The sequence below is a fragment of the Parambassis ranga genome, chromosome 4 (assembly GCF_900634625.1).
Source record: "Parambassis ranga chromosome 4, fParRan2.1, whole genome shotgun sequence".
Lineage (NCBI taxonomy): Eukaryota > Metazoa > Chordata > Actinopteri > Ambassidae > Parambassis > Parambassis ranga.
Genome location: NC_041025.1, coordinates 376,488 through 389,074, shown reverse-complemented (window position 1 = coordinate 389,074; position 12,587 = coordinate 376,488). Strand labels below are relative to the sequence as shown.

The following is a 12,587-nucleotide window of genomic DNA, read 5'->3' as shown; positions in this document are numbered from 1 at the left end:
TGAACAAAATATTCAGTTATTGTATGTCATCTTTATCTTTGAATTGCATTTAAAAGTAGGAAACATATACATATTTCCAAAACATTTGACGTTGTATTATGCCTTTGTCAGTCTATTTACTATTGAATGAACTTTCGGTGTCTTAACTGCAAACAGCTCTCAGACAGTTAAAAAGAAGCTAAGCTACCTCTTGAACAACCGTATTCCGTGGTGGGCTAAGTAGCTAAGGTAAACAACACATGCAACATTAGCCCTACTCCACCTTGTTGGCTTCTGAATCAAAGTGCAGCTCTGTGACCTTCATTGTTCTAGCCATGGGCCCATCTATCTGGGCCATCAAGAGCAACTCTCATCTCATCAGTCCATAAAACCTGGAAAAATCTGTCTTGTCAGATATTTCTTGTCCACGATGTATGATGATGTATTGAACTTGTATCTTGACTTTGACTCACTGGTCAGATTACAGCCTTTCTCAGCTTGGCCATGTCTCTGAGCACTGAACACCTTGTTCTTCTCGGCACTCCAGGTAGGTTGCAGTTCTGGAACATGACAGCGCTGGAGCATAATGGGCTCCTGGTAGCTTCATGTTTAATTCTTCTCAAATCTTCGGCGGTTAATGTTTAATGGTTCTGCAATCACGCCCCAATATCTGCTGCTTCCCTCTGTGAAAATGTTGACTTTTCAGTCAGATATATCTCTGTTTTGTCTGAGAAAAAGAAGCTGCCTAATAATTATGCACACCATCATACAGGGTGCTGGTCTCCTTAGGCAACACCCTTCCTCATTACACAAATACTAGTAATAATAATAAAAAGTTTCTAAGGTAATAAATGTGCACACAGTGTATTTACCACATGTCAATCTATCAAAGTAGTTAGGGATATGTATATGTATATATGTCTTTATATAACAAATTAAGATGGTTTTGTTAGCTTACTTTGAAGTCAAATAAAAACATAAAATCATTTGTGTTGTTCATATCAGTGCTTACTGGCATCAAAAGGGAAAGTCCTCCTTAGAGGAAGTAAAGTGTCCTGAATGACTGTTGGCTTAAAGAATAAAAGTATACAGCTTGGTGTAAGATTTATGAGCACAGCATATTGCTTTTTTAATAATTGACTAGTGCATACATTGTATTACAATTGGTCTGCCAACAGATAAATCAACCAGTGAAGTCAAAGTCTAACAGGTTGATTACTCATTGACAGTTAACTGTGCAGATGCACAAAACTTTGTCATGTTATAAGCACTTTTGCCATTACAAGAACTCATACACAGGAATATTAAAGGACTTTTCACAATCATCATAATCTAGGAGATTTAAGCCAGCATGTCAGCCAGTCTAACTACAGGTTTGAACCTTTCTGTAATTCTTGTCACTTGTCTTTGAATCAACAGTGTTTATTTGTATTTATCATCCTAACATGTCAAACTGCAAACTCTGGATGCTGTTTATGATGAAACAATTTAGAAATAATCCCAAGTCTCTTTCAGTAATTACCATTATTTCCGATACCTTTGATATTAGGAAAGAAATTCAGCAACAGAATTATAAACCTAGGGACAGTTTGCAGTTAGGCCTCGCAAAGCAGTGGATAGTGCTCCAGTGGTTTTTGGACACCTGGAAGGGACTCATGCCAGAATTTACAAACAGGACACAGAGAATCAATGTCAATGTTGGCTGTCTGACCAAAAGTGCCTTTCTGCTGCCTTGCTGCAAGGCTGGGTGCTGTCACTGTATAGTGCTGTCCGTTTTACACCGACATGTGTTGAGAACAATGGACAAGAGAAACTTTACAAAATGTGATTTGTTTACTGTTAGTTTATTTCAGGATAAAAAGAACAGCCATGTCCTAGTTACAAACTTTATACATTGGTTACTTAATAAATTAAAAAGTAAAGATAAGCTTATCATTTTCAAGAAGCTGTGCCACCAACTCTTTCATGCTTAGATATTATCAGACAATAAAGACCATGTTTTATCATGCTTTTTAAAAATCAGCCTGTCAAGGAAGATTCTCAGTCATCTAGATCATTTTTCATTGAAGAGCTTGAAGCAGGGCAGCTGAGCTTTTAGAGTAAGATGAAGGCACACTGCTCCTCCAGCAGCTTCATCAGTTCTGACTTGTTGAAAACTGGTTTGTATGTAGTGGTGGAAAACAGTGAGTGGATCCCTGCTCACATGAGAGTAGCTGTTTGTGGCCATAACTTTACTAGGAATGTGTTATTTTGTCAATCAGTTTTCCTGAGGGGGGATGTTAACACTGTGTTGCATCTGGTAGAGACTTAATGTCTGACCTGAATAGGGCCCTCCGACAAACCCAGTGTCTACTCTCAACACCCGGGCCTCAAGGTTTCTTCCTGTTAAAAGGAGTTTTTCCTTGCCACTGTTGCTCTTAAAGGGGTTCAGGCTCTGGGTCTCTGTAAAGCACTTTTCTGATTGTAAAATGTGCTGTATAAATAACAATAAACTGAATTGAATTGAATCACATCGTCTTGTGTCCTGGACTGTGAGCATTCTAGCCACTTAACATTTAGCATTTTGGTTCACAAAATCCAAAAACATAACATAACCATTTACCCAGGTAAACATCCATCGATTTACAAGTGTATTTAACCAATATTACTTTATTTTAGCCAGCTTCCATTCAAAAGAACCACAGACAAGTTGTCATAGCGGCTCGGGGAAATTGGGCAGCTTCCATAAATGGGTTTGTTTTGTTTTTGGTTGGAAGTACATTACAGGTGCTATACTCATTTCCTTGGTATTAAAGCCCTGTACATCAGGTTTCATCCAGACAAAACAGCATCCCTGGAAATGTGCCAAAAAAGAGCCATTATTTGTGACAGGCCTGTTTGGCTTTTTTTGCGACAACTAAATATGCATCTTTAGGTTTTTTTTGTTTTTACAATGAAAAGTAAATAAATATTTTTTCTTGAACTCATACCTTGGCAGTCCTCATCTACATCCCAAATGTTTAAACCCTTGATTTGAAGTAGTAGATTATTTTACTTATGTTAATATAATTCTTTATAAAGCTGACATAAGCATTGTAAAAAAACCCACATGTTAGATTCTGTCAATAGTTTTTGTTGTCTCTATCTGTGGGTCAGTTGGTTCTAATTCTTAACGCATTTCATTCATATAGTGTTGCATGAGGGCCACACTTAATTACAGCTACAGTGGTGATAAATATGCAAGGCTGGGATGTACTATGGATTATTCTATGAATTCATAAAGAATCCAAACAACTTAACATTGATGTGTGTATGTACGGACCAAGGGCCACCTTCAGGGCTCAAACTTGAAGCCCATGCGGAAGTGTCAAAACTTGTAGTTCACACCACAACCGCTGGGGGCTGGCTCCAGAAGCGAGTCATTTCCCATAGACTCCCACGTTAAAATGGCCGACTTCACAGCAGAAAAGAACATGTTTACAGCCTGGTACAAAAAAACCACTCTGGTCTCAAATGTTAAGTTCTCTTCAAGTGTTAATTATATTTGGACTGAAATCACGCATAATTATGGCCGTTGCCGCTTGAGCGACAGACGGTTGCCGTATCACAGCGTGAGTTTCCTGCTTCCACAGTCGCCCGCCCCTAAATTCCCCTCGTGCTCCCCCATATTTGGAGTTTTGGCGGATGTGGCGCTGCCAATATGGCAGGAGGACCGGAGGACGGCTCTTCAGAAACAAACGGGTGACATCACAGAAGCTCTGTTCATAGTTTTTACTGTCAATGGTACGGACCAGTGTGTCTGAAATAGTATTAAAACTGTAACCTGTGTTTGGTTTATAGGCAGCACCTCCTTTGGATCCACCACTGCGCCAGCTCCCAGCCCTGGTTTTAGCGTGGATGCTGCTGACATTGCTGTGGTTGTTGTCTACTTTATCATCGTTATGGTGGTTGGAGTCTGGGTAAGAACTACTTTAATTTATTTTACACTTACATTTCACCTCTTTATTATTTGTTAACCTATATGAGTTTTCTAAAATGTCCTATTGTGGGTTTACTGTTAGGATTCTGCGTTTCTTTGATTTGTTTTCTGTTTGGTTTTCATTCCTGCTCTGACCTTGTGTGATTCTGTGTTTGTAGATGTCTTGTGCTTCTTTTTTTATTTTGAAAATCCATGTTTTTACTTCCACTTCCTGTGTGTTTTACTTCCTTGTTTCCTGCCTTTGTAATTGCTTGCCCCACCCTATTGTGTCTCACCTGTGTCTTGTTGTCCTCTTGTATTTAAGACCCTGTTTACACATAAACAGGTATCTGTAAAAATGAAGACTTTTTCCTTCGTTTGTGCCTTTCATTTACACATAAACTGAGTTTTTGTCTCTAAAAACGAATCTTTCTAAAAACTCTGGCAAAAGTGGTGATTTAGGAAAACGCCACATTCGTGTTTGAATGTGAACTGACAAAAACGGAGAAAGTTTGCAGGCAATCTGCGTGTCATTTCGTGCAAACTTTTTTTGTGTAGTACTTGCTATGTAGAGGAGCAGAGACATGTTTGGTCTCGAGGTTCAGCAATTTTGGAACAACTTCTGACACAAGGAACCAGACTGACTGCGTCAATGAGGCTTCTGATTGGCTTGCACGGCTTTCTCCTTCTAAATTTATGATCCATGACTTAGGTTGTGAAGCTTTCGATTTACCGGTCAATCTACGTCCCTACCCTCACCTATGGTCATGAGCTTTGGGTAGTGACCGAAAGATGAGAAGCTCAGTCACCCGAGAGGAGCTCGGAGTAGAGCCGCTGCTCCTCCACATCGAGAGGAGCCAGCTGAGGTGGCTCGGGCATCTGGGTCGGATGCCTCCTGGACGCCTCCCTGGGGAGGTGTTCCGGGCATGTCCCACTGGGAGGAGGCCCCGGGGAAGACCCAGGACGCGGTGGAGAGACTATGTCTCTCAGCTGGCCTGGGAACGCCTCGGGATTCCCCCAGAGGAGCTGGAGGAAGTGTCTGGTGAGAGGGAAGTCTGGGTGTCCCTGCTTAGACTGCTGCCCCCGCGACCCGGCCCCGGATAAGCGGTTGAAGATGGATGGATGGATGGACTTAGGTTGCCCCTTTGGGAGCAAGGTGTTTAAAACTAACCCTGTAAATTCAAAAATACTGTGGTATTAAAAAGTACCATAGTATTGGATTCTATGCAATAACACGCAATAACCACAGCCAAAGAGTTTGCTGTTCTAAGTTCTAATTAACTTTTAATGTACAGGCAGGCCATTTGAATGGGCAACATTTTATGTACCAAATGTTCTGTTAAGACCTCATGCTACTTTTAGGATGTGATTTCTTTTTATGGCAAGTAGATTATATGTCCTAAATTGTCATTTGTAATGTAGTCTGTTACATTACTCAATCTGAGTAACGTATTCTGAATACTTGGATTACTTATATGTCAGAGACACCCTACATGTCACATTTTGACAGGTCTATTGCTCTGTTGTATAGGGGGTGTAACATCTGACCTTTTGAGGTGAGAGAGGGTGTTTGTGCAGCCCGAGGCTAAGTGGTACAATGGATGCTAGAAGATGGAGTTTGATAAATCCTGAAGATAATTGCTACCTCCTGTTTTCCTAAACAAACACACCTATCCTGCAAAGTGCCAGCTTACTCCAGAGCTGTCTATACACTAGATCTAAAAGACCTGTCTTAAAAGACATATAAATATATGGCTGCAGACAGCAATTAGGTGGCCAAGCAGTGAAGGAGGCTGAAGTAGCACTCACAGTAGTCCAAGTTTTGTGTTAATAGATGTTTGGCTGAGATATGATGGCACTTCTTAGCCCTCTAGTGGCCAAACTGCATCAAATTTGTTGTGACCCCTTGGGAAGGGGTCATGGGTCATGTGACCAAGTTTGTGTGGCGACACGCTGGCGAGATAACCAGCTTAATTACACGTAACAATACCAACAACGCCACCTCTAGAGAGTGCCCGAGGACACACCAGGGAGAAGGGGTAAACAGTCAGGAGGGTCACAAAAAAGAACAAAACAAACTCAAACTTCCCAATAGGAACATAACACTAAGGGAGAAAATAATGAACTCAATCAATCAATCCATAAACTATATTAAACAAATACCAAAAATAAATCAAGCACAGATCGTTAGTTAACCGGACCTAATAGGAGCAATGAGACATAGCCCCCACCAGTAGGTATCAGCAAAACAACAATGACAAATAATAATAAAGACAGAACAAATTAAACAAAAATGAACAAAACTAGTAAATACCTCCACTAGCAGGTATGCTCAAATAACAACAATAACTAAATAATAAACAATAACTAAATAATAAACAATAACTAAATAATAAGAAAATTAAGCAGACGTGACAAACAAAATCAGTAAACCCACAAAATAAACAACCAACATTAGATGACCCGCTGGCAGGCAACAACAACCCAGTCACAATAGAACAAATCTGGTGGTTTAACCATACATTCAGAGTCAGTGAAGCAGAGCCTCATCGATAGGCGGATTAAGGGTCTTCACGGTAGGTGAAGCAGGGTCTTCGCGGTAGGTGAAGCAGCAGTGTTCCCACACGTATCACAGCTCGTTGCCTGTCTGCATCCCCTTAAGGCCAGTGTCTGACAATCGGTGCGAGGAGCACCGCTATCGATCCCACTGAATGAGGAAGCCAGCTGCAACTATCGGAGCTGAGCTAACAGATAACAGAGTTAGTGTTTAGTCTACAGGAGGAATGCCACAAAACCACCGTGTGCCTACCTGCACTCCGCGCTGTCCCCCAGAAGCCTTTTTTCACTACGTCAGCTCTGACTGGCTGACAGACGTGGCATCTGCTCGCAAAAGGAGGGACTTCCTCTCAGCCCACACTCAGCACTGCATGAGACAGTGCAGGCCAATACGCGGCAATCCCGCGTGCTGAGTAAGCACGTAGCCCTGCAGGGGGTTGCAGCCCTTTACTATCATAAGCCAGAAGAATAGCCTCTACAATCCAGTGAGAGAAACGCGGCTTTGTGAAAGGCTTCCCCAAATGAGCAATAGCCCAGGACAGCTGCTCCGACTTCCTGAAGCCAGCTGTCCTATCCACATATGTGTGTAAAGCGTGCACAGGGCAGAGCGCATGAAGCCACCTCTCAAAAAACTGCATGCAAGACGGATTCACTGACAACACATGGATTTCACCCATGCATTTAGCAGATGCAAGCGCCAGCAACAGAGCAGATTTTAGCGAAAGCAACTTTAACTCCACCTGCATCAGGAGCTCAAACGGAGGCAGTGCGTCAGGGAGAACTGTTCGACAAAGGATGCAGTCTCTCTGGCACTGCACACTGCCCTGACTCACCTGGAGCATCCTAACACCTATGTTAGGATGTTATTTGTGGACTTCAGTTCAGAGTTCAACACTGTGATCCCAGACAAGCTGACACTGAAACTCCACTGGGACTGCCTGGCTCTCTGTGCTTCTGGATCAAGGACTTTCTAACCAACAGGCCTCAAGTGGTGAGAGTTGGGGACTCCACCTCATCCACACTGATCCTGAGCACAGGCACACCACAGGGGTGTGTCCTCAGCCTGGCTCTTTTCACCCTGTTCACACATGACTGTTCCAACATTCATTTCACAAACATGGTTGTGAAGTTTGCAGATGACACCACCGTAGTGGGTCTCATAACAGACAATAATGAGACTCACTACAGAGAGGAAATCCAGCACCTGACAGGATGGTGTTCAGACAATAAGCTTGTCTTGAACACTAGCAAGACCAAGGAGGTCATTGTGGACTTTAGGAGATCCAGGAGGATGGAACACACCCCTCTCCTTATTCATGGGGAGGAGGCGGAGTGGGTGGACAACATCAAGTTCCTGTGCAGCTGACCAGTCTTGGTCGATGGACACGTCCCCCCTGTGAAAAAGGCCCAACAAAGGCTCTTCTTCCTCAGGAAGCTCAAGAGGACTGGACTATGCCCTCAGCTTCTGACAAACTTCTACAGGGCCACAATAGAAAGCATCCTCTGTCTGAGTGCAACAGTGTGGTACGGGAGCTGCACTGCACAGGACAGAAAGGACTTTGCCCAGGTGGTGAAGACAGCACAGGGGATTGGTGGGAGTCCTCTCCCACAGCTGGACTCCTGTTACGGCCGGTGGCCGTTTTGAAGTAAAGCATGTGTGGACACTGTGTTCTCTCTCTCTCTGTCTCTCTCTCTCTCTCGCAGCGGAAGGGCGTCGGAGGGCGAGCGACCGGGCAGCCAATCAGGGCACGGGGCACTTTATTTGAAATCGGAGCAGATGGAGCTGAAGGCGGCGGCTGGATGAGTTGTTCGGTCTGTTGTGAGCCGCCCGTGGTTGCCGATCGTATGGGCCCGTGTCTATGTCTGTGTACGTTGTGGAGCTGAAGGCTGCAACTACTGAGAGTAGTGTGGTATTTTTGTTGGGTGTTGTTTTTGCGGGGCTTGCTACCTGTCGTTTTCTTTTACAGAAGGGTGGTTGGGTTTTTCTGTTACTGTTATTTTCTTTGTTTTAATTCGTTTTGTGTTGTCGCTGGTGCTGTTTTTGGCCCAGTTGTTTTTCGTTGTAAACTGTGAGTTCTCCCTGGAGCCTGCGTGCCGGGAGGTATTATTTGTGTTCGGGGATATTTAAGTAAATAACTTCCGTAACCTTTAACATCTGGGTTTTGTATTACTTCCCTTTTCCCTCGTCGAGCCGGGTCGTAATATAAGTGGGGGCTCGTCCAGGATACTTTAAATTCTTATCCCGTATCACGGAAGTTATTGGCTCATTTTTCCTTAAAGTGAAAAGAAAAAAAAGAAAGAAAAAAAAATGTCACGGTTTAATTTAGCGGCTTTTGTTGCTGAGCCCTCCTTCCGCGTAATTGACCTCTGCCGTAAGGACGACTTGCTGGAGATCGCCGCACATTATGGGGTTGAAGTGAGGGGCCGGTTAAAGAGGGAGATTAAGGCTGCGGTATTGGAACGCTTAGAGGCGTTAGAGATGCTAGTACGGCCGGCACCGCGGGTGGCGTCTGAGCCAGACGCTGGCACCCTGAGTGATGGGAGTGTCCGCAAGGAAGAGCCGGCTTCTGCAGGCGCTGTTGCGTCATTCCTCTCGCAGGAGGAAAGGGCTACGATTGAGGCACGGCCGAAAACGCCTGTGACGCTGCCAAGGTATGATCCGCTATCCTCAGCAGGTACTGGTCCAAGTGAGGAGGCGAGGCTCAAAGTCCGCCTCACCCGGCTACAGCTGGAGCGTCAAGAAAGGCAGGAGAACCGGCAATTCCAGTTAGAGATCAGACGCCTTGAAATTGAGGCTGATAAAGCCATAAGGCTGCGGCAGCTCGAGCTGGAGTCTCAGAAGGCAGGCTACAGGGGTGCAGAATCGCCAGTGGGGGGTGCCGGTAGCTCCTCTGACTCCTCACGTTCAACATTCGACATTAGCAAACATATTGCCTTGGTTCCTGTGTTCAAAGAGACAGAGGTGGATTCCTATTTCTGTGCGTTTGAGCGCATCGCCTCTGCACTGCGGTGGCCCCACGAGTTTTGGCCCCTCCTCCTCCAGTGTAAATTGCATGGCAAAGCCCAGGAGGCGGTTGCCGCGCTCCCGGTAGAGAGTAGCCTGGAGTATGAGGCAGTAAAAGCGGCTGTGCTGCGTGCGTTTGAGTTGGTACCGGAGGCTTATCGACAGAGGTTCCGGAATCATAGGAAAGCCCCGACACAGACATTTAGCGACTTCGCGAGGGAAAAGGGAACCCTATTTGATAAGTGGTTAAATGCATGTAAAGTGTCTGATTTTGTTTCGTTGAGGGAGCTTTTGTTGTTAGAGGAATTTAAAAGGTGTCTGCCAGATCGCCTTGTGGTGTACCTTAATGAACAAAAAGCTGAGTCATTATCTGCCGCTGCAGTGCTCGCTGATGAATTTATGCTCACCCATAAAACTACATTTCCTTCTGGGATGGCAGACAGGTCACGTCAGACGCCAGCTGTATCAAATCAGCAGGCTGGTTTAAAAAGGGAAAACCGGGAGTGCTATTTCTGTAAGAAAGCTGGTCATGTCATCGCTAATTGTCAGTTGTTGCAGCGAAAAATGCAGCAGCATGGGCAGAGCGCCCCGACGCCAAAGGGTGTTGGAGTGGTGGGGGTTAAGGCGTCAGATGCAGTAGATGGTGGCACGGACCAAGCCGACTCCTGTTTTGAGCCTTTTATTTTTGATGGGTTGGTGTCACTGACCGGTAGAGCTCAGGATCAGCGTCCTGTGCGGGTATTGAGGGACACCGGGGGTTCACGATCGGTGATTTTAGCTTCGGCACTGCCTTTTACTGAGCAATCGGACTGTGGCTATAGCTCTGTGCTGAGGGGAATTGAAATGGGGTTTGTACCACGACCGGTTCATCAAGTGCATATTCAATCGGATTTAGTCACTGGTTTCTTCCCTGTCGCCGTGTGTGCTGAACTGCCAATTGATGGGATCACACTCCTTATGGGAAATGATATCGCGGGTGGGAGAGTTTTTCCTTCCCTGGAGGTGTTACAGTCCCCACAGAACAAGGAAATGTATGAAAAGCGGGGTTCTTTAAGCTGCAAAGTTTACCCTGCCTGTGCCGTTACGCGGGCTCAGGCCCGAAAAGCTGCTGATGCTGAGAGCGAACCAGCAGAGATATTAGCGGACAGTGTGCTTAAGAGCGTTTTTGCTGAGTCACCTGAGGGCGGGGACCCAGTAGAGAGGGATGGGGAGCCGCCGGGAGGCGGCGCGGAGGAACTGAAGCGCACTGGCATCCCTGAAGCGTGGTGCGGGGAGGACGGGGGACTGTCAGTTAACCGCAAAGAGTTAGCGGCTGCTCAAAAGTCTGATCCCTCGCTCTCTAAATGCTTTAAAGGAGCAGTGAATGTAAAGCAGGCGAGGCTAGAGGGAGTTAAATACTTTATCGACAATGATGTGTTGATGCGTAAATGGTCTGCGATTACAGCTATGAAGAGGGAGGGGGAGGCTGTGTATCAGGTTGTTGTTCCTTCCGTATACCGTCAGCAGGTTCTGTCAGTGGCACATGAAAGTCAGTGGGCGGGACACCTGGGCATCACGAAAACGTATCAGCTTTTGCTCCGTCATTTCTTCTGGCCGGGTATGAAGTCGGATGTCGTCAGATATTGTCAGACTTGTCACACATGTCAAATCGTTGGGAAGCCAAACCAGCCTATCCCACCAGCTCCCTTGTGTCCTATACCCGTTATGGGAGAGCCGTTTGAGCGCATCATCGTAGATTGTGTGGGGCCTCTGCCTCGTACGAAAGATGGAAATAGATACATTCTTACCATCATGTGTGCCGCCACTCGTTTTCCTGAAGCTGTCCCTCTGCGGACGATCACAGCTAAGTCCGTGGTGAAAGGCTTGATTAAATTCTTCTCCACGTTTGGGCTCCCACGGGAAATACAGTCCGATCAGGGAACGAATTTTACGTCTAAGGTTTTTCGGGATGTGCTTAAGCTGCTGGCCGTGCACCATGTGAAGTCCAGTGCTTATCATCCAGAGTCACAGGGCGCGCTGGAAAGGTGGCATCAAACGCTGAAATCCATGCTACGAAAATATTGTCTGGAGACTGGAAAGAGCTGGGATGAGGGGCTTCCTTTTATGTTGCTAGCAGCCAGAGAAGCTGTTCAGGAATCCTTAGGGTTTAGCCCGGCCGAACTCGTCTTCAGTCACACTCCGCGGGGCCCGCTTAAGCTTTTGCAGGACCGGTTCCTGGCAACGGGGCATGCTTCTGAGAGAAGTGTGGCAAAATTTGTCAGTCAATTCCGTGAGCGCTTGCACAGGGCGAATGTCATTGCACGGGAAAATTTATCTAGGAGCCAGCTGGCGATGAAGCGTCGCCACGACCGCGCTGCCGTTATTCGTAAGTTTGGGAAGGGGGACAAGGTACTAGCGCTACTACCTGTGTCTAGCTCGGCACTCACAGCAAAATTTTCTGGTCCATATGAAATTCGAGAACGTGTTAGTGACACTGACTATTTGGTTGATACCCCTGAGAGGAAGCGAAAGGCACGCGTGTGTCATATCAACATGCTGAAAGAGTATTCGTCACGTGGTGAGCCGAAACCGCGGGTGAAGGGAGCTGCCCCTGCTGTCATGTCTGTCGTGGACAGCTCCGCTGTGATAGGACGGGGCGGGGATGTGGCGCCTCTAGAGGATGATGGGTTGAATACCTCTCGGTTGGCCCAGCCGAGCCCGCGGTTGCCTAATTCTGAGATGCTGGAGGTGTTCCCATCTCAGCTGGCTCACCTGTCAGCTGAGGAGAGAGCTCAGCTGGTCAGCTTGGTCAAAGAGTTTGACTGTCTATTTGGTGACACCCCGACCCTTACCACTGTACTGAAACATGACATCAATGTGGGGGAGGCAGCACCTGTTAAACAACATGCATACAGGTTAAACCCAGTGAAGCGAGAGCTAATGAGGGGTGAAACTGACTATCTGTTGCAGCACGGCTTGGCTGTGCCTAGTCACAGCCCGTGGAGTTCACCATGCTCGTTGGTCGTTAAATCAGACGGTACGCCTCGTTTTGTCACGGATTACAGAAGGGTGAACGCTGTGACCGTGACCGACTCATATCCACTGCCGCGCATGGAGGACTGCGTGGATAAT

At 46.0% G+C, this 12,587-nt stretch overlaps 1 protein-coding gene across 2 annotated transcripts in view; it reads left to right on the top strand.

Moving 5' to 3' along the window:
• Positions 1 to 1,239: 1,239 nt before the first annotated feature.
• slc5a9 (solute carrier family 5 member 9) overlaps positions 1,240 to 12,587 on the top strand; it is a 41,900-nt gene continuing 30,552 nt past the window's right edge. The window contains exons 1-2 of one of the 2 annotated variants that reach the window (XM_028403885.1): positions 1,240 to 1,352; positions 3,799 to 3,917. In XM_028403885.1, coding sequence (XP_028259686.1) covers positions 1,331 to 1,352; positions 3,799 to 3,917 — 141 coding nt within the window. In that variant the 5' untranslated portion in view covers positions 1,240 to 1,330. Of the gene's footprint in view, positions 1,353 to 3,798; positions 3,918 to 12,587 lie in introns of those variants that run through there. The other variant, XM_028403886.1, reaches the window with a different exon arrangement.